A 21,809-nucleotide genomic window follows, 5' to 3' on the forward strand; every position below is an offset into this window, starting at 1 on the left:
TAGGGCGTGACTACAATTGCTAATTAGCCTCATTCCTCTCTGCTCCCAGCAGGCTGGGAGGGAGAATATGATCAAGCAGGGTTTCCACTCCCGACAACTGTCCAGTGCCCTGTGCCGAAATGTGCATGGCAAGTGAGAGCAAGATTAGGCTCCATTGTGGTGGAACTCACAGTTGAATAGCTTGTCACCACCCACTGTCTAGCCTTGGACATAAGAACGGTCACTTAGACAAGATAATGGAGCCTGTAAAACTACTCCAGCATGAGCGTAGAAAAGAGTAGAGAAAATTGGAATAAGGGGAAGGGGGAGAAACAGAAAAGAGGTTAGAGGATGATGCTCAGCCAGTGGATACAAGAGTTTATTTTTGAGCAGTAGTTAGTTTTCATTCAACCATCTGAACATAAACCATGAGTTGTGTGAACAAATCCTTAGATTTAGGTTTTAGTCACAGCCATCACTTTCAAAATGCCAAGTTTTTTTGTCTCAACATTTAGTACACCAATTTTTGTTTATGCATTTATTAAATGGTTACATGTCTTTTTAAAATATCAAGAACATGAACAGAAAATGCAAAATCATAGGAATCTTAGTTACAGGTTGGTAAACATTCCAGCCTGCTAATGGATCCATGAAGACCACTGCCCAGTGATATAGGCTGGCTAGCTAATAAGTACTTAAAATGGTACAATTTAAAGCAGATCAACTAAATTAACTTTTGTCAGGTACATCTTATGCAATTAAAATTTAATTTTTAGTTCTGGGCTCCTCTTCCCCATAAACAGCAAAATCGGAAAAAGTTGAAAATTTTACAAGTTGATTACAGGAACTCAAACAGAACTGAAGACAGACTGTAAGGATTTGTTTTGCATTGCTAATAATAAAAAACATTTTTGCATCATAATATAAAAAAGCATGCATCAAATTCCTGTTATATAATGGACTGCCTCATTTATTTAAAAATTTGTTTTTTAGATCTCACTGCACCAGTTGTCATTTCATAGCTGAGTTGGCAGACAAAAAAGATCAGTCCCAGGTGTCTGTCAATGAGAACTCTAATATCAGCTGGATGGAAGTGCTCAAGAGGTGACTCTTCTCATCCTTTCGAAAACATCTGGCATCTACCCCCAATTAATGTGGCTGAGATAAGGGTCTTGTCATATAGGGAATCTCAGATACAAACATGCACTACCATTCAGTTGCATGCTTTTCTGCTGCTTGTTATTAAAACAACTCAAAACACACTGCTGCAAAAACATTTTTTTTGCTATACATTGGTGCGCAGCAACAAAAAGATTCTACTAAAAATGTTTCACAACTACTGCAACCACATCCTTGCAGACCTCCAAATGGCCTCTTCAGCTTCCACATTATTTGCATCTGGGTTTGTTATGGCTCTGATTCAAACACACTTAAGTCTTGTAATATTTACCACTGCACCAACCGCTGGGAAATTATCTTTGTAAACTCATTTTAAAATACTTTCAAAATTAGCCATCATGTAGCTTTTGTACTCTTTCAAATATCATTTACTCCCATTAAAAAAGGTATAGCTAACTTTCCAATTGTTAAAATTCTGATCAGACATACTTGTGTACAAATCAGTCAGAAATGCTATCAGACATTTAAAATCTAGAACATGTGTCCATGGTATACTAGTTAGAATAGCTCAAAAATCTAATTTGTTATTCCATCCTTCTGATACTATATTTCTGCACAAAACATCAGTAGATTGAAGGAAGGTAGGCAAGAAGTGCTTTTATATAGCACCTTTCACAACCTCAGGATGATCCAAAGCACTTCATACCCAATGAAGCGTAGTCACTGTTGTAATGTGGGGAAATGTGGCAGCCAATTTTTGCACATCAACGTCCCACAAACAGCAATGAGATAAATGACCAGATAATCTGTCTTTTTTGGTCTTGGTTGAGGGATACATGCTGGCTGGGTTCTTATGTCCACCCGATGGGGTAGGCAGGGCCTCAGTTAACGTCACATTCGAAAGATGGCACCTCTGATCAGTGCAGCACTCCCTCAGTACTGCACTGAAGTGTCCACCTAGATTATGCACTCCAGTCTCCAGAGTGGGGCTTGAACCTATGGCCTTCTTACTCAGAGACTGGTACACTACCTTGAGCCAAGTCTAACATTATATGACATTAGAAACAGCAACCATTTTAAATGCAAGCAGTGAACTTGTACTGTACCACCAGGATCTACCCATTTACAGTGTAATCCAGGACTAATGAAGGAACTTAGAGCATTTTATGTTATACTTCAGTCAATGGATATTTAACAGCTTAAACACATTATCGAGTTTTCAAATTAAGAGAGCTGGAGAACTGAGCTCACCTCTTCTGCAACTTGGATCTGGAAAACATACTGTAATGCACATACAGCATGCTCTTAGCAAACATTTCTAGTGCTTTCTTTGCTCCTGCCAAAACTCCTAGCTCAGGACCCCAAGGAGCTAATTTTAACTCATCGGCCAGAACTAACTGGGAGCATGCTACAAAGTTAAAACAGAATCATGCAGTTCAGCTGATATCATCAGTCTTGTAACACTACCAAGCCATTTTTCCTTTCGTAGAAACACAGGAACAAGAGTAGCCCGTTCAGCCTCTCGTGCCTGTTCCATCATTCAATTAGATCAAGGCAGATCTGTATCTTAACTCCATCTACCCACCTTGGTTCTGTAACCCTTAATACCTTTGCCTAACCAAAAAAAATCACTCAGTATTCTCCTTAAAGAATATAAACCTTTTGCCATTTGATTTAATTTCTTCCGCTATAGTTTGCCAGCTTTTTCAGAATCACTGTAGATATTATTCCAAACACAAAGCAACAGAGAGCATATTTACAATACACTTTCATCATATTCTACCCTACACACACTATTGTATCTGAATTTAAGGTCTGGTCAACATCAAGATGGGACTTATGAAACATAAAACAACCCAGTTTTTTTTCTAAATTACTGAAAGAGGCAACTGAACCCAGTTTTTTTCACCCCAGCGATCCCAGGATTGTATTCTGGGGCACCTACTGTTTTTAAATTGACATTAACTTGGATTCAGAACCTCAAAGCAAACTAGTCAAATTTGCAGACAATAATCAAAATTGGGAGAGCATGCAACTGAATCTAAGACAGCCAGGAATTTACAAAATGAAGTAGGTAAAATATACAAATGGATAGGGTGATGACAAAAGATATAGGTACAAAGTACTGCATATAAGAATACAAAATAATTGACATACATACATGAATGGGAGCAAAATAGCAGAGGTTTAAGCTGAAAAAGATCTGGAGATTTAGTAGACTCAGCATTTAACAATCAACTAAACAAATAATATGCTGAATTACCTAACCAAACAGTAAAGTTTAAGAAGGAGGAAGTTATAATCTGGTTAGACCACACCACACCTTCAGTATACTGTAATAAAAACAAAAGATGGTAGAATATATGGCAGTCCCATCAGCATCGATATAAAGAGAAAACTTCATAATTAAGATTCCACAGTGGAAGCATTAACCCACTATTTCTCATAACAGATAATGGCAGACCGGCTATGCATTTTCAGCACATTTTGTTTCAGATTTCCAGTATTTGCATTTATTTTTTCTTTTCATCCCTGGAATACCACAATATAAGGGAAATAATCAAGCCCTGGAGGCAGTGCAGAAAAGAGCTACAAAACTGATCCTGTGTTAGAGGAATGAGGTATGAGGAAAGACTAAAAAAACATGGGCTGTTTCAGTCTTGAAAGGAAGCACGAGAGGTATAGAAGAAAGTAAATGCTATAGAATTTTACAGCACAGGAAGTGGCCATGCAGGCCACTGTACTTGAGCCAGCTAAAGAACTACCCATTTAATCCCATTCCTCTGCCCTGTCTCCTAAATTTTTTCCCCCAGATATTTATCCACTTCCTTTTAAAAGCGATTATGGATTCTGCTTCCAGTAAGGCATTCCATATCCCAACAAAGATCTGCACAGAATGAATTTCTTCTAACTTTTCCCTTTGTTCTTTGGATGATCTTAAATGTACGCAATCTAGTTACTGGCTTACCAAATAGTTTTATCTAATTTACTTAATTTTGAGCACCTCCATCAGATCTCCTCCTAGTCTTCTCTGCTTTCGTGAGAAGAGCCATAGTGTCTCCTCATAACTAAAGCCTCTCATCCCTGGTACCTTCTCCGTGGCCTTGGCATCCTTCCTAAAAGTAGAGCACTCGATACAATGTTCGAACTGCAGGCTAAGCAATTATTTCCACAGGTTTGACATTACTTCTTTGCTTTTGTACTCTACAACTATTTATGAAATCGACAATTCCAAGTTTCCCCAACAGCTTTAACTTTTCCTCCCACTTTAAAAAATCTAAAAGCTGAATTAAGTCTCAGTTCTTTTAAAGTTTTACAATTTACTCCGCTTAGTCTTTGCCCCAAAATGCATCACCATACATTTCTCTACACTAAATTTCAACTCGCATCTATCTGTTCAATCTACTTCCTCCTGAAGGCATTTACAGTATCTTTGGATAAACACATTGCTTATCTTTGTGCCTGCAAATTTTGATATTACACCCCTTATAGTCTTAATACTGACCCCAGGAAGACACCACTGTTTACAATCTATTCCAAAAAACTTCTATTTCCTATCCTCTGGTTAACTTACTATCCATGCTGCCACATTCCCTTTAATATCATGCACCTTCATTTCATGAACAAACTTCCTAAGTAGAATCTTGTTAAACACTTTCTGAAAATCCATATACAGTCACTATATTTCCATTATCAATACACTTAATTATTTCTTTACATCTATTATATGTCATACACAACTTTTTACAAAATTCTGCTGGCTTTCCTTCAATTAATCCATGTTTTTTTTTAAAATGAGCAATTAATTTTATCTTGTATTATGACCTCTGGAAATTTACTCACCACTGATGATAGGCTAACTCGTTTATAGTTACATGGTCTATCCCTTTCTCCCTTCTTGAACAGAAGTGTTATGTTGGCAACACTCCAGTCCTCTGGCATAAATTCCATATCCAAAGATGTTTGAAACATTGAGGTCAAAGCTTCTGCTATTTCCTCAGCACTTGAGGAAGCATGCCATCAGAACCCCAGTACCTTTTCCACTTTGAATTGCACCATCTTTTTCAGTACTAATTCCTTATTTAATTATTTTACTTTCTCCTCTCATACCTCTTCATTCCCTTTATCACAATCTTCTGTGAAAACCAAGAGATAGTACTTATGTTGTATCTCTCCCATTGCTTCACCCTTCTCAGGAAAATTTCCTCATCGCTAATTGACTTTTTTTTTTACTTACAAGTTTTTTAAATCCTTTATGTTATCTGCTGCTCTTTCATCATACCCTCTCATACAGAAAAGGTAAACCCAGAACACTACTAATCATTCAACTGCAACAGTAGGACAAGGGAGCACAGGTTCAAATTAACAAAAGGTACATTCAGGACTGACCTAGGAGGATCGCGGTGCAAAACTCAATAATTTAACAACTGGATATTTGATGGGGAGTGGGGGGTGGGGAAGCTATAGGTTCTGGATGGAGATAGTAAAATGAGCAAAAGCTCTCATTCTCCCTTCCGCTGACAAATCCGATAGGTCGGTCGGCCGTTGATGGATTTCAATTTCCTCAATGAAAACGAAACCCAAAGCGGCTCGAGTTACCCACAGTAGTGCACCAGAAAACCTGCCTGCATTATATATTTTTCAAATGCATGATTGGGGCTTGCACCCGCCACCTTCTAGCAACCATAAATCAAACTTTTAAATGATGCAATATTTTACCACTTAAATTCAAGGCATAAAACATTAATTTAACATTTCAGAAAAAAAAGGTTCCCAAAACAGCTTTAACAATTTCTATGACAAATGCTGTGGAATAGGACAGCCCTTGTAGTTTCACAACAGCTGAAATACATGCAAGTAAAACAAAAACGGTGTGTCTGAATTGTATAAAATAACAATGAGAGGGAACTGCCATTACAAGTCTGAATTAAATTTGAAATACCTAAGCAGATGTCTTTCTAAAGGAATAAAAGGGACATAGAGTGAGCTTCGGGGGACCCCCCGACAAGGACGCGGGGAAGCAAGACGCTGGCCTGCGTGGCCGACGTATTTGCGGGCAAAAAACGTGAACCCCAGAAAAGGACAGAGAAAAAGCGGCGCAGCCTCACCCATAGGAGGCCAACCGCAGCAAGGCTACGGCAGCAGCACTACCGCAACCTGCCTCTGTCGAGGTGAATAAAGACATCTATCTTCCGATAAAATAAGATAATGGCATTAAAGAAAAAAACTCGGCGATGTTTTATTTCCGATTAAAATACGCTTTCTCTTTCTCCCTCCCTCCCGCTGACAAATCCGATAGGCCGGTCGGGGCTGTTGATGGATTGCAATTTCCTCAATGAAAACGAAACCAAAGCGGCTCGAGTTACCCACACAAACACTAACGGCGCAGATTATCGCAGGCTTCGAACTAACCTCCAGACGCGGCTGCCCGGGCCCTTCCCCAGGAGCCAGCGGCTCCCAGTAACGAGGAAAGAGACCGCATTCGGATCAAGGACCGGCTAACTCGAGATAGCAGGGCCCAGAAAGGAGACTTTTATAAAGCGAGGAAAAAAAGCACCCACACCCACTGCCCCGACTCACTCTTACTCCCGGTGGTCGCCATCTTGTGCCGCTACCGGTCGCTGCTGACCTCCTCCGGTCGTGACGTCATTAAACGCGGGAACATGCGGCGGGACCGCGCGCCGCGGGCACGGCGACGTACGTGCGTGCGTGTGCACGCGAGCGCAGCCCAGCACAGCTGCCCTCTTTCGGGTGCAGAACTGAGCGAGCTGAGAGGCGCAAACTCTGTGTGGTGAGTACTGCAAGTCTGCAGTGAGCCTATATTAGCGGGTGGAGCATTGCACTAGTGGGATGCAATTCTTCCAATATTGATCTGCCAAATTAATTTACATATATCTAAAGCTATTTACATGTATTTAAAGCTTTTTTTTTAATTACAAGGGCAGTCTTGTTCCATTCTAGGAATAAAAAAATGCTGAAAGTGCACAACAGCTCATTCAGCCTCAGTTAAACGGAAAAGGCAGGTTACGGTAGGAGTTATACTTTTTTTTGGTCTTTTTTTACTTATTAAGCTGATTGACTTGGTGTTTATTTCCAGCATCTCCTGTTTTTGTTTCATATTGCAAGCACTTGCACTTTGTTTCTTTTCATTCGTATTTGTAATGTTTGCCCAGCTGAGGAAATCGTGGTTGAGCATTCTTGCCAAACAGCGACCATAACATAATTAGGTTTGTTATAAAAACTGAAAAGGAGAGGGAACAGTCGAAGATATACGTGACAGGAAAAAAATTTCGATGAGTTGAAAAGGGGACTTAGCCTAGATAAATTGGAAAGAAAAATTGTGATATAAGAGTAGACAATGGGAAATGTTAAAACACACGATTCTTCGGGTGAAAACTAGATGTGTTCCCAAAAATGTGAAGGGGTTGCAACCTTGCATGAGTAAAGAAGTTCAAATTAAAATGAGACTTAAAAAGAGGCATGTGACAATTCTAGGCCTAGTAACACAAAAGAAAATCAAGCATAATATAGAAAGTAGAGGGGAAGTTTTTAAAAAAATTATTTTCGGGGGTGTCGCTGGCAAAGCCAGCATTTATTGCCCATCCCTAGTTTCCCTTGAGTAGTTGGCAGTGAGCCTTCTTGATCCACTACAGTCCATGTGGTGAAGGTACTCCCACAGTGCTGTTAGGTAGGGAGTTCCAGGATTTTGACCCAGTGACGATGAAGGAATGCTGATATATGTCCAAGTCGGGATGGTGTTCTTGTCCTTCTAGATGGTGGAGGTCTCGAGTTTGGGAGGTACTCATGAAGAAGATGTGGCGAGTTGATGCAGTGCGTCCTATGGATAGCACACACTGCAGCCACGTGCGCTGATGGTGGAGGGAGTGGATGTTTGAGGTGGTAGATGGGCTGCCGATCAATATAGAAAATAGAGGGGAAGCAAAAGTTTAGAAAGGCTGAGGGTTTGAGGATAGACTGGCAGGTAACACAAAGGGAAAAATAAAGGATTTTTAAAAAACGTAGAATAAATAGGTAAAGAAAGGATAGGGCCAATTAGAGATATCAATGTTCCTTAGCATTGGCAAAATTAACTGTATTCTTTCTCTTTAATTTGCAAAACAAATTACAAATTTGGGCTTTGATTAGAAAATATAAATTTTTGATCTCTCAATGCCAAATCATCACCGATATCTAAAGCTGGAGTACGTAGGCCTCTTTATGACTGACTGTAAAGATGTTAGGTAGTGTACAAAGTCTGAGAAGGGGTGAGCAAATCGTACTTCTAGGTTTAACACGATCAGACTGCATATGACATCCAACCAGCATGGATTAGCAGAAAAGAGAGTTCTTCGTGATCTAATTTTTGACACTTCTGAAGTTTGAAATATAGTCAAAGTATCTAGTGTGTACTTCAAAAATAAAGTAAGAACTTCAATAAAGTTGCCTCTTGCTCCATCATGCACAAAATCTTTCATCGATAGGGAATCTATACTAAAGAAAAAGGAACTTGCATTGATATAGCACCACAATGCATCTTCAATCCATCCCAAGACACTTCACAAACAATGAATTATTGTTGAAGTGCAATCATTTGTTATGTAAGTAAAAATTTCAGCCAATGTGCTCATAGCAAGTCTCCCAAACACTAAAGAACATAAGAAATAGGAGCAGGAGTAGGCCATACGGCCCCTCGAGCCTGCTGAGCCATTCAATAAGATCATGGCTGATCTTTGACCTCAACTCCACTTTCCAGCCCATATCCCTTGATTCCCCTAGAGTCCAAAAATCTATCTATCTCAGCCTTGAATATACTCAACAACTCAGCACCCACAGCCCTCTGGGGTATAGAATTCCAAAGATTCACAACCCTCTGAGTGAAGAAATTCCTCCTCATCTCAGTCTTAAATGGCCGACCCCTTATCCTGAGACTATGCCCCCTAGTTCTAGACTGTCCAGGCAAGGGAAACAACCTCTCAGCATCTACCCTGTCAAGCCCCCTCAGAATCTTATATATTTCAATTAGATCACCTTTCATTCTTCTAAACACCAGAGAGTATAGGCCCAATCTACTCAATCTCTCCTCATAGGACAACCCTCTCATCCCAGGAATCAATCTAGTGAGAAGAATCAATCAAATGAGAAGAATGACCAGTTAATTAGTCTTTTGGTGGTGGTGTTTGAGAAAGGAAAGTAAGCTCGTGCACATGAAGAATCCCCACTCTTCGGATAGTGCCATGGCATCTTTAACATCCACCTGAAAAGGCAGATAAGACCTTGGTTTAATTCTCAGTTGACAGATTGGACCTGCAACAACATAGCACTCCCTCACTACTGCACTTGGCTGTCAGTCCAGTAAGTCCTGCAGTGGGGCTTGAACCTACAAACTTTTCACTCCAGTGATAATGCTACCAACTGATACTTGTCAACAGTTTCAATTGGAAATTGCAGCTTGAATGTGTGCCCTGCAACAACCTAGATTATACTAAAAAGATGTCCAAAAATTCTGCAAAAAATAATCATGAGTTGTTTAGCTAGATGATTAAACATTTGAGCAGTTGCTACCTCATATTATCACTTTGTTTGGAATTGCATCTTACTTCCTTTTCAAATCATTGCTGGAGTTTCTGAAGCCAAATGATGTTCCAAACATTGTTTTCATCAAAATAGTGTTGAAAAAATGTAATGTTTAAATCAAGAGATAGGCATAAGTATTTCAAAGTACAAACCTATTGCAGTTTTTTGGGTACTTCATAAGCAGTAAGTTTTGAAATGTTGGAATTTACTTTTCTACTGATCTGCTTAAAGTTGAGATTATGTGGTTTTGGAAAAAAATATATTAAAGAAGTCTATCCATATCTAATCAATTGAAGGAATATTCAACACTTGAAACAAAGGAGAGACAGCAGACATTGGTGACAATCATTTACCCTGATGGACATTTCCTGCAGTCCAATTCTTATCTCTTAAAACCAAGGGCCACAAGCTGCAGCACACGACTAACCTCGTTGTTCACCATATGATCTGGCTCTTATTATCTAAAGTAATACTATGCCTACCACTCCTCATCCAATTCTTCCATTACTCCAAGATTATCCTGGAAGGTAAAGTCAACTCCAGGCTCCTTTTCTCAAAAGACAAACTCTCCTCTCTCAATCTTCACCTCCAACATCAAATGTGAGAAGCTCCTGGATTTCTTTGTCTTAAAGATTGAGTCCATCCACTAGGCTACCCTCTCCTCCTTTGACCTGCCCTCAGCAACCCCACCTCCATATCAGTCAAAGTTTCTCCCCAATTTCCCACCACTCTCCCCTTTCATGAGACCTACCTCCAGAACCAACTCATCACACAACCATCCCTCTTCAGTACAAAGTTCACTGACATCAATGGATCCCTCTGGCTGTGTTCCTCTGACACTTCAAGGCTTTCATCATTAACCCCGCACTCAAAAAATCCACCGCCATTCCTTCCATCCATCATCCTATCTCTAACTTTCCTTCCTCTTTCCATTCCTTAAATGTTTTATGACCAATTCTTTCATCACTGTCTCTTCACATTCTTTCAATCGGGTATTCTCCCTGCCCACAGCACTAAGACTACCCTAGTGAAAGTCACCAACAATATCTTGAGACATTTATTGCAGTGCGCTATTCTTCCTTGACCTCTCAGTGGTATTCGACACAATCAACCACCCCATCTTCCTCCACCATCTTTTCTCTGTGATCTTGCCTAGCTTGGCTCCATTCCTACTTGTCTCAACAAAGTTTTGCATCAACTGTAACGGCTTCTGCCCCGACACAGTCACTATGAGTGTGCCCCAAAGCTCCACCCGTGGCCCCTTTTTCCTTTTATATTTGTTCCTCTCGACAACATCACTTGTCGGCACGGGGTCAGCTTTTACATGTATCCTGTATCCTGATGACACCCAGCTCTGCTTCACTGCCACAACCCTTAATCCTTTAGCCACCTCTGTGTTGTCCAGTTGCTTAACTGCCATCATAACCAGGATGCACAAGAAGTTTTTCAGCTCAACATAATCAAAATTGAAGTCATTTGGTTTATATTCTACTAAAAACTTGCAAATAGGAATTCATCCAAAACTCCATTGCCCACATCCATCTCACAGTGTCTCGCTTCTCCATCATTCCTCTCCTTGCCAACCATCATTGCAACTATACCTCCCTTCCCCCCATACGACAGTTTCAAAATCCTTGCTGCCACCTACATTATCTCAGTGACCTCATCCTTTCCTACCCCTCCAAGCTCCTTCAGCACTGTTCCTAAACATGCCTTCCATTCTTCTGGCTCTGCCTTATTTTGTATCTCCACCTTCGGCCAGAGCCTTCAAGTACTCCAGCCTCACACTCAAAGGCTCTCCCCTAACCCCTTTTTTTCTTCTTTCCTCCCCTCTTTCAACTGCCACCTCAAAGCCTAACTTTTACTTTATACCTTTAGTCACCACCCCTTATCCTTCTCCCCACTACTGTTCAGTGTATGGTTATTTTCACCTCTGAAGCACTTTGGGATATGTTATGTTATGTAGTGCCTTTTTAAGTGCCAGTTTTTTTGCTTCTAACGCCCAAAATTAAGTAACTTCTTGCAGCTTCACATATGGCTTTCTATAAACTACTCAACCACCGTAAACACACTTCTCATGAAGTTAGTTATATCACATTGTTAAATTCTGCACAGCAACCTGCCTACTGAGTTATTTTTCACCAAACAGCATCATTTGAGTCAACAGTTTGTCCTCTGGGTTGCCCAGAAAGATGCAGGTAGATTCTTATGAATTCATGTCTTATTGCTAAGGTAAGATCAACTGACTGAGTCAATTCTGTTACACTTTTCTGGAAGATTTTCTAGAATATCTGAACTACAAATATGTGGCTGCAATTGATAGGTTATAATCAAACTGCAGAATTGAAACATTGCAATTATCACACTGGCGAAGGCCTTTACTGATGTACAAAGCAGTAGAGGTGGTGACCACAACAATAAAACAGATCTGAAGTACAAAAATGCTGAAGATATTGGCGATTCAAGCATTAGATTTTTCTTGGAAACCTTCTGACCCAAATTAACTTTGGCTAACTATTCAAATACTTTTGTGATTTATTATATCCAGGTGCACAACTGGATAGTGCCTTTAACATATATTGAAGTATTGTAAACAATTTTACAACACCAAGTTATAGTCCAACAAATTTATTTTAAATTCCACAAGCTTTCGGAGACTTCCTCCTTCCTCAGGTGAACGGTGTGGAAATTTCCACACCGTTCACCTGAGGAAGGAGGAAGCCTCCGAAAGCTTGTGGAATTTAAAATAAATTTGTTGGACTATAACTTGGTGTTGTAAAATTGTTTACAATTGTCAACCCCAGTCCATCACCGGCATCTCCACATCATGGCTATATTGAAGTAGGTAGAGTTGAATTCAATCCCTAATAAATTCATTTTTAAAAAATTATAGAGCAACGACACACCCCTCCTCCTCCCAGAAGTAAAATCACTGGACACATTTTGCATTTGATCACAGGATTTTTATTTTTTCCAATTAAGTTTAGTTCAGCAAGTTATAAAACTACAATATATGTTTTCCATACCTTAACTTGAGTGCTCACTGTAGCACACGCTGAAGTTAATCATGAGAATCAGAATCAGAACTTCACAGCCTAAAAATACGGCTAAAAAAAAAACTTTATTGGGGGTGGGAGAAAAATATCAATGCTCTGGACGTAGCCAGTAAAGCTTCAGAACTTTGACATTGGTCATGAGTTAAAGTAAGCATGATCAGGGTTAGGAAAACAGGAATGGTCCAAGTTTAAAGCTTAAAACCAGACAGATGGAAAACAAAGCTTTTTCATTGAACATAGCTTGCAGGGACCAAAGGTTTGTTACAGACCTAATCTTTGTAATAATACATTTTTAAAAACTAAAACATGCATTCAGCTGTATGGTTTGAGTGTAACTTCTTTTTCCCTTTCAAAGATAATAACCAGACCACACACAGTAATGTTGATTTTCCTAATACAGTGGCATGAACATTTTTTTAGCTTGTGTTTTTGCAGAACTAGTTTAAAAAAATCACTGCTACAGAGGGAAAACAATAAGCACTTCAGATCAAATGTTACACATTCAGTGAAACATAACTTCAATTTCACACTAACTTTGTAATATGTACAAAAAAAAGTTACTTCTGCAAACATGTCTTGTTCACGAACTTTAATGTTGATTTATATACTGTGTAATAAAAGAATCTCACCACCTTGCAAACCATACACAGAAGTCACATTTAATTAGTTTTATTTAAATGTACTGCTGGTAACTATCATGCTCACTAGAAAAATGAATTAAAAACACACACAAACAACATTGTTGGCCAGTATTTGGGGGGGGGGGGGTGGGAAAGAGAGTGGAAAGGAATTATTAGATACAAGATAGTAAGATTTAATGATGAAAGTTGACTTAAAGTTTGGGAAGAGAAGCTAGCAAAAACTAAACCTTTTGACAGCATTAAATATAAGCCCTGCATACACAAATAAAACAAAGTTGCTTTGCCAAAACGAAAGCAGTTAAACACACAAATTACGAAATTAGAGATACACCAATACGCAATGTACAAGTTTTGGATCCCTTTCATAGCTAACCCATCATCATTGGGCACTTTTTTGTTGCAGTTTTTATTTTTAAAAATCACAGATTTGCTCACCAGAAAACTGGTAAGTTTCAACAACTTACATTTATATTGTGCCTTTTACATAGAAAACCATACCAATGCCATTCACAGAGCCAATCCAAAGGAGGAGATGGGTTCACCAAATGCTTGGACAAAGAGGTGGGTTGTAAGGAAGGTCAAAGGAAGAGAGTGAGGTAGAGAGATGGAGGAGTTTAGGAAGGGAATTCCAGAGCATGGGGTCTAGATAGCTGAAGACATGGCCGTTAATGGCGGGGCAAAAGTGGGGGGGTGGGGAAATGTACCAAAGGCCAGAGTCGGAAGAAAAACAGTTCTGGAGAAGGGTCGTGGGGCTAGAGAAGATTAGAGAGATTGGGAAGGGCAAGGCCTTGAAGTGATTTAAACACTAGAAAGAGAATTTTAAATTGGAGACGTTGGGGGACCGACCAATATAGGGCTGATGGGTGAGTGGGATAAGATGTGGGCAGGAGAGTTTTGGGTGAGCTGAAGTTTAAAGGCTGGAGGATGGGAGTCTGGCCTAGAAAGCATTGGAATAGTAGAGTCTGGTGATGACAAAGGCATGAATCAGGGTTTCAGCAGCAGATGGGCTGAGAGAGCTGATGTTGTAGAGGTGAAAGTAGGGCTCTTTGTGATGGAGTGTATATGGGGTTGGAAGCTCAGCTCAGATAAGACACTGAGATTACTAAGAGTGTAATTCAGCTATGCACAATAGCCTGGAATTGGGATGGAGTCAGTGGCGAGGGTACAGCATTTGTGGCAAGGGACAAAGAAGATGGCTTCAAAGAAGATGGCTTCAAAGAGGACAAGGAGGGATAATGCACCACGGTCACATTTACAGAAAATGTCATGCGACTTTGGTTAGGACTATTTCAGTGATGTGGTGGGGCAGAAACCTGATTGAGGGAGTCAAACATGGAGTTGCAGGAAAAGATAGGCACGGATTTGGGAGGCGACAACACAGTGACTTGAGAGGAAAGCAGGTTGGAGGGGGCTGTAATTGCCAAGGCTAGAGTAGTCAAAAGGTGTTTTTTTTTTCCCCCCCAGGAAAGGAGTCCTGAGGAGAGGGAATCATTTACAATGTCAGCCAGCATGCAGAGCAGGAAGGGAAGTTAGGTGGTCAGCAATTTAATGGGATTGGGGTCAGGAGAGTAAGAAGTGGGCCTCGTGGGCAAGATTAGCTCAGAGAGGACATGATAAGCTCAGAGGACATGAAGATAGGAAAGAAAGGAAACAAACATGCAGGTTCACTGCTAGGCCAGGGGGAACCTGGGGGTAGATTTGGCTTGGTAGGCAAGAGGAAGCAGCTGAACGAATGGTCTCAATTTAGTGACTAAGAAGTCCACGAGCACCTCGCACTTGTTGGAGGTGAGGGGGCAGGGGAGAGGGGTTTAATGAGACAGTTGGTAGTTGAGAAAAGAAGTTAAGGGTTATCTCTGCTCGCCAGGATAATCCTGGAGTATTGGGTGGTTTTGGCAGAGGAAAGCAAAGCCCGTCGGCACTTGATGTGGTCCAACGAGATCTGGTGATGGATGGCTAAAACAGTGACACACTAGTTATGCTCAAATCTGTGTCCCGTGGATTTGAGGGAGCAAAGATGGGGGCCTTGGCAGCGGGATGGGAAAGACCAAACTTTTTGCTCCGGACAAGGGCGTAAAAGTTGAATGTGAGGGAGTGATCGAGCAGATCAACAGTTGCAGAAGAATTATAGTGAATGGAGGATCAAGATTAGGCAGATTGAATTTAGAAAGTGCAATTGTAAGTGATTTGACCTAGAGATTTTTCTCAGGAATGGTGACGCAAGAAAATGGGATTGGAAGGGGGTAGAGGACGTGGGTGGTGAAAGATACGAAGAAATGGTCCGTTCTGTGACGAGACCTTGAGCGTAGAAGGGCTAGGCAAGAAGACAAGGTCGAGGGGATGGCCGTGAATATGGGTAGGAGAGTTTATATGGAGGGAGATTTAGGGAGGATAGCGGACAAGGGGAGCTGAGCTGAAGATTGAAATCAGAGAGCGTGAGGAGTCACTTTAGGCAGTGGCTGAGGGAGGAAAGAAAGGAGGATGTCTTGGTGAGAAACTCAGGGTAGGGCTGGGGAAGGGCAGTAGCCAACAAGGATTTGAAAGGAAAGGCGGAACAAAGTAAGTAGCAGGAGAAAATATCAGAGTAGAGGAAGAGACCAAGATGTGATTTGGTGATAAGGGACACACCGCCACTGCGGCATGTTAAGTGGGGCAGGTGGTGGAAAATATAGCCTGGAGTAGTGACAAGTTGCCACTACTCTGAGGCACGGTTTTGCCACATATGAGCCAAGTTTCAGCAAAAGTCAGGATGTTATTCCAATTGTCTACAATAAGGGAATGGCCTAGATAGTGAGTGAATCAACATTATGGAGGGAAATGGGAGGTTATGGACATACAGCAACAAAAAGATCTGAGGTTATTGTGCCCAGATCACTTAAGGTTCATGATCAATGTAGAGAAACTAGCTAAAGCTAAAAAAGGTATTGGGTTGTATTAATACAACCAGTCAGTATAAATCAAAGGACACCATTTTGACACTGCACAGGTTGCTGGTCAGACCGCATCTAGAGTACTGTGCCCAGTTTTGGTCCCCCCACATGGTGGGTGATAACGGCTTTGGAAAAGGTCCAGAGGAGAGCTACGAAAATTATTCCTAGCTTAAAGAACCTCAGCTACTCAGATCGGCTCGAGGACCTTTGTCTATTTACTTTAGAGCAACGTAGACTTAAAGATGACCCGATGATAGGTGTATAAAATAAAAGGGGTGGATAGCATCCCTATTGATCGAAGCAAGTTTAAACTATGAAGAGCAGGAATAGACTGGATGTTAGGCAGTTCTTTCTTCCCACCCACGAGAATTGTGAGCCTCTGAAATATAATGCCGGCTGGTGTAGTGGGTGCTAACACTCTGCCTGCCTTCAAGGAGGAGCTGGACCAGTTCCTGACTGGGGCAGAGATCGCATCATATAGAAGGTAAGTGTCTTTTATAGATTACACTTGGTCCATATAATCTCCTGGAATGGTTTTGAGTGCCTGAGGGGGGTCAGAGAGGAATTTGAGTGTATTTTTTTCCCCTTTATTGGCCTTGCTTTTTTGCCTCTCCCAGGAAATTACATGGCACTTGAGGTCAGAGAAGCAGAGAAGTGTTTAACCATGGTGGTCTGGCTATCATGGTGTGGAATAGGCTTGATGAACCAGCTGGTCTTTTCCTGCCCCGTCAATTACGAATGTTTGTATGTTTATGTTTGAATGAAATGTGGAGGAGGGTTTATGGTTGGTCCACTGGCAGAGTCCAATGTGACAGTGGTGGATGAGGTGAGCGGGATGGGAAGGAGGTTGCCAAGATTAGCCAATGAGTGCGTTGGGCAGGAAGGACAGCGACAGGAAGATGTGGCAATTTGGGTTGCTCTTATAAGGAGACTGCGATGGGTGCTTCAATGGCCCCTTCAGAGAATGCCAAGAGAGGCACAGAAAGTAGCTGTGGACTTATCGAAGGGAGATTTAAGTCTGGAATTGTGACGAGAGTAGGAAGGCAGAGGAGTAGTGATGGGTTGGGGTAGGGGGCAAAGTACCCAAGCAGAGAGAAATGAAAGGTGACTGTAAGGGAAGGAGGCAGGAGAGAAGGGGCCCGACAGGGGCCAATAAAGAAAAAAATCCCCGAAATAGAAGTAATGGGCTCAAGTCTGGAGCGGCAGCCAAAATGTGCACATGAATGGACACAATTCAATATAATAGTGTATTTTTTCTAAAAAAAAAGCTGGGTTCTAATGGGAGAGTTCTAAAAACTAAGAATTCCCTCACTGTGGTTAAAGTGAGTATATCGAATAACTGCATTATACAAATTTGCTAGTCCTAGGAGTGGAGATCCTTTATTAATTCAAATCATGGTAACATTTCTAATGAGGCAGGCTCTGAGTTGTCAGAATAGTTGGCCTTGGCTTTATTTACAGTAGTTACACTAGCATTTAAGAAGCAATATCAACCTATACAGGCAATGTTTACAAGGTGACCAGTAAAATGTAAATATTCCTTAATTCTAGAGGCGGGATTCACATATTTACAGCTGTTAGGAATGGTTCAATTTGTTATTTGGCAATTATATTTGAAGCCATAAGTACATCAAGCCATCTCACCAACAAGTATTGAAAATCAATAATAAATTTAAATGGCTGATAATGTGGAAAGTGCTGAATATTCCTAGGTCTTATAAAGCCTTGGAATCCTGTGATGGAGTGATTTTCAAACCTTGTTAAACCTTCCAGAATAGTTCCTCATCATAAAATACTGGACAACAGAATGGAGTTATATTAGAAACATTAATATTGAGCCACTCATGTAAGAGTTAAATGCTGCTTGTATTTTAAGCAGCTATAAGAGGAAAAACGGAGAGAACTCAGGCCAAATTGTCTATCACTATATGCAAGCACTTGTAAAGTACGACTTTAAATTCAACAATAACTAGTATGCAGCAGTTTTGAATTTTCTATATACACATTCAAAATAATACTTTAAAGTTACATATTTCTGGCAAACAAAAGTTTTTTTTTAAGGCTTTCAGTATTATAATACACAAAATAAGCAAGCACCATATGGACACCACAATGTTGTAGCATTTCCATCCCTAAGATTTACCCTCTTAAAATTCCAGTATTTCTGCCGTTTTATGATAGTGTCCCTAGAACATACTTCTATTGATCTAGTTAACATAAATTCAAGTGCAATGCACATTCTATGTTTTCATATTACACTGTGAATGTTAAAATGCATATATTCCAATTTGAAAAACAGAATTGGTTACAGCAAAGGATCACTATTCAAATACATTCAAGTTCTTTCAGTTTTATGAGTCATTACTTTTGGAGTGGGTATGTGCTTCCAGGGTGTACCTTCTTCAGACTGTAGTTATAGATTTGGCTGGTACAATTGGTTGGCAAAAAGTAGTTTAAAAGTCAAAACATTGGCAAAAGGTTACTTTGTTTTCTGAGCCCACTTGAAATCATCTGCTCTGGGTTTATTTCCAGTTAGTCCTTGGATAATGTCCTCTAGGGTTTTCCAGAATCCTATTTTCTCCAGGGGATAGTTCAGCCAACCTTAAAATATTAAAATATAAACATTATGATCTCCAAATTTTAAAAAATAGGCATAATACTCTATGTAGTTACCAATTTAATTAGCATCATTAATTAGAACAAAAAAATCATATTAGGTTTATCTATAATGGAGTCTAGACATGTACAAATTGAGGTTCATACTGCATTCATTTCACACCTAACCTAACTGTTTAGTGAAAATACCAGAGAGCTGTTGATGTGTTTTGCACAATAACCCACACTTCAGATATTCCACACCATATGCAGGTTTAGAGATCAGCCAGGTAACCTGTTGGCAGGCTTCAAGCAACACCACTGCTGAGTCACTCAAGGTAACCTGACTCAGAAGTTCTCTCCTCCAAGCAATCAAGACTCCACTAAGCAACTCACTTGGTTGAGATTGGGAACTCAACAAATGGCCAATCATAGACATGAACTCTTGGCCCACTTTTCTGTGGCAGTGAATTAATATGCTTATTCTGATGCACCATCAACGTGTTTGAAAAAAACACTAAGTGCAAGTTTTTTTTCATAGAAGATGAAATATCGTTTTTTTCATCTGCGCCAGTGGGACCTGTATTCCTTATTTTGCTAGTGAATCCTGCAAAATAAGAAACAGAGGTCCCTTTGGTGCAGATGTTACTTCAGAGTTTGGCTTTGCTATACATTGATCGGCAAGGTAATTAAAAAGGGCTTTGACGTAGCCACATATGTAATAGAATTTTTAAAATGAATGAGGGACGTCTAACATTATTGTTCCTATGAACAATTAGCCCAGCTTCCTTCCTGCCCCCCTACTCCAAAAGCCAGACTGTTGAACTACAGCATCAATACAGAAAGCTGGTTAGGGTTTTGGCTGTATAGCTACAAATGCACATAATTAGGAAACTTAAGCAACAAATGCAAGTTTTAAAGTCCATATATAGCTGCCGGATTCCAATTGCTGACCTGTGGTGATACAGAAGTAGGTTTCATGTGGAGATACATGATGAATACGATGATGTTTTCGGGGTAGAATGATGTGCCAGTCCTGCAAAAAGCAGACCCATGAAGGAAGTCCAAAATACGTATGAGACCATTTGTGAATCTGGTTGGTCAGTGTCACAAATAATCCAAGAGAAAAGACATAGCACTCCCAAGGATATGTACCATACATGGCCTCTGTAGAAGGAAATATATCTCAATTAGAAGCATACAAAAAGACAGTGGCTACCAAACAATGTTTTGAAAGTGCATATATGTATACCACACCATTACTCAATATCTTTAGACAATCAGTTTTCTATGGCACTGATTACCCAATTGGTCTAAAGATGACTGTAAATCCTACTAACCTGACATTAATCTGCTCACCCTTGAAATTTGTAACCATTTTTATAACTATTGACTGGGGTAAATGTTGGTTGGTGTGAAATCAGTATTTGCATCTGGTGAATCTTCATAAAGAAATAAAGGACAGAGAATTTGAATCTAAACATCCTCATCTTGGTCACAACATTCAGCTTCTTGATCAAACAGGTGTCAGTGCAGTGTATTCTGCATTTAGAATAGCTGCAACGAAGGTGTAAAATGAGGTAGAACTAATGCCATCTGTGCAAAACCTTAACTCCACTAGCTGAGTTCAAGCCTGCAACACAATCATTTAAAAACTTCAGTCTCTGCCAACCAGGTTTCTAGTTCATACCCATCCACTGCACAAAATTGATCCACAATGTGGCAGTAAGTAAGCAGGCTAATTCAAAAGCTTCAGGTTGCAGATATTAATATTCCTTGTCCTATGGGGGGGTACTGTACTGAGGGACATGATAGGACGCCATACAAGCGCAAGTTTATTCTTTCTTGCTGCCTTCAAAACTATTGACCACTCCATTCTACTCCACCACTTCTCCTGTGGTACAGCCCAGTGGCACTGCTTTCTCAGTTCCAGGTAGACCCTATATTTCCTTCAGTACTTGCAGTAGCCTTCATTATGCTACACCTCTCCCTTTATTGCTCACCTCTATGCTGCCCTCATCGCTAATCACCATATTCTATCTCTGTCACTACCTTTCATTCAGGGAATGTTCTGGTACTGTTTGACATCAAGTCCTGAATAAACTGACTTTCTACAGCTCAACATAGATGAGACTAAAGCCACCTTAATTGGCTGTCCCAGCACCTATGTGCCATGGGCTCCTATTCCATGAAACAACCTAGTTGTTCTTACCAACAGGAAAAACAGTTGAAAATCTATATCTCACTTTGCCAACAGGACCCAAGTGATGTTCAACAGAAGTCACCCATGGGCGGTTTGCAATCACCTGGGGATTAGGATTCTTTTCATCCTACTGAGTTTCATTCCAGTTATGGATACAGTATGACCTTGAAAGCAGAGGTTTTCACTGGAGTTGAGCTGGGGCACATCAGTGGACTGACCAGTAATCTGATGAAACGTGAGCTTTTAAGAAATGTCCTGCATAATTTTACTTAAGTCACTTCTGCAAAGAGCTGAAATAAATCATTTTTTTGACCTCAAATATACTCATTTAACTAAATTAAAGCTTTTAGTAATTTGTACTTTGAGACTAAACTTTCAATACTTAAGTTTAAAATACCTTGTTTACCTCATCCTATTGCTATCTGAGGTCTGTTTACTGGAACTCTGATTATCCACCTGGGGTGGGGTCACCCTCCATTGCAGCAAATAATCGTGGTATTACTGTAGTTGCAAACATTTAGACCAGTAGGGAGCACTGAAATCGGTAGGAACCTTCTTGCTATAAACACAAAAACTTGTTGACTCTTACCCCTCCAAGCAGCAGATATACTACCGGTGGAAATTTTCACTGTGCGTCTCAGAATGTCATCTTGAATGTGACTGAAATTTAACTTATGAAGGAATGCTAACTTAAAGCATTTAGACAGCTGTAGAA

General features: G+C 40.3%; 2 protein-coding genes and 1 long non-coding RNA gene across 4 annotated transcripts in view; 1 reads left to right on the forward strand and 2 right to left on the reverse strand.

The window, feature by feature from the left end:
- LOC137335285 (ubiquitin-conjugating enzyme E2 variant 1-like) overlaps nucleotides 1-6,784 on the reverse strand; it is a 21,728-nt gene extending 14,944 nt beyond the window's left edge. Inside the window, exon 1 of one of the 2 annotated variants that reach the window (XM_068000585.1) lies at nucleotides 6,679-6,784. In XM_068000585.1, coding sequence (XP_067856686.1) covers nucleotides 6,679-6,700 — 22 coding nt within the window. In that variant the 5' untranslated portion in view covers nucleotides 6,701-6,784. Of the gene's footprint in view, nucleotides 1-6,510; nucleotides 6,655-6,678 lie in introns of those variants that run through there. The other variant, XM_068000584.1, reaches the window with a different exon arrangement.
- Nucleotides 6,612-21,391, forward strand: LOC137335286 (uncharacterized). Its single transcript, XR_010966384.1, has 3 exons — nucleotides 6,612-6,889; nucleotides 7,060-7,127; nucleotides 21,149-21,391. It is a non-coding gene; the product is annotated as an uncharacterized lncRNA (long non-coding RNA).
- The window catches only part of LOC137335284 (plasmanylethanolamine desaturase 1-like), a 40,940-nt gene continuing 31,744 nt past the window's right edge, over nucleotides 12,614-21,809 (reverse strand). The window contains exons 5-6 of the mRNA XM_068000582.1: nucleotides 19,846-20,058; nucleotides 12,614-18,897 (exon numbers count right to left, since the gene is read on the reverse strand). Coding sequence (XP_067856683.1) covers nucleotides 18,776-18,897; nucleotides 19,846-20,058 — 335 coding nt within the window. The 3' untranslated portion in view covers nucleotides 12,614-18,775. The remainder of the gene's footprint in view (nucleotides 18,898-19,845; nucleotides 20,059-21,809) is intronic.

This window comes from Heptranchias perlo, chromosome 19 (genome assembly GCF_035084215.1).
Source record: "Heptranchias perlo isolate sHepPer1 chromosome 19, sHepPer1.hap1, whole genome shotgun sequence".
Lineage (NCBI taxonomy): Eukaryota > Metazoa > Chordata > Chondrichthyes > Hexanchiformes > Hexanchidae > Heptranchias > Heptranchias perlo.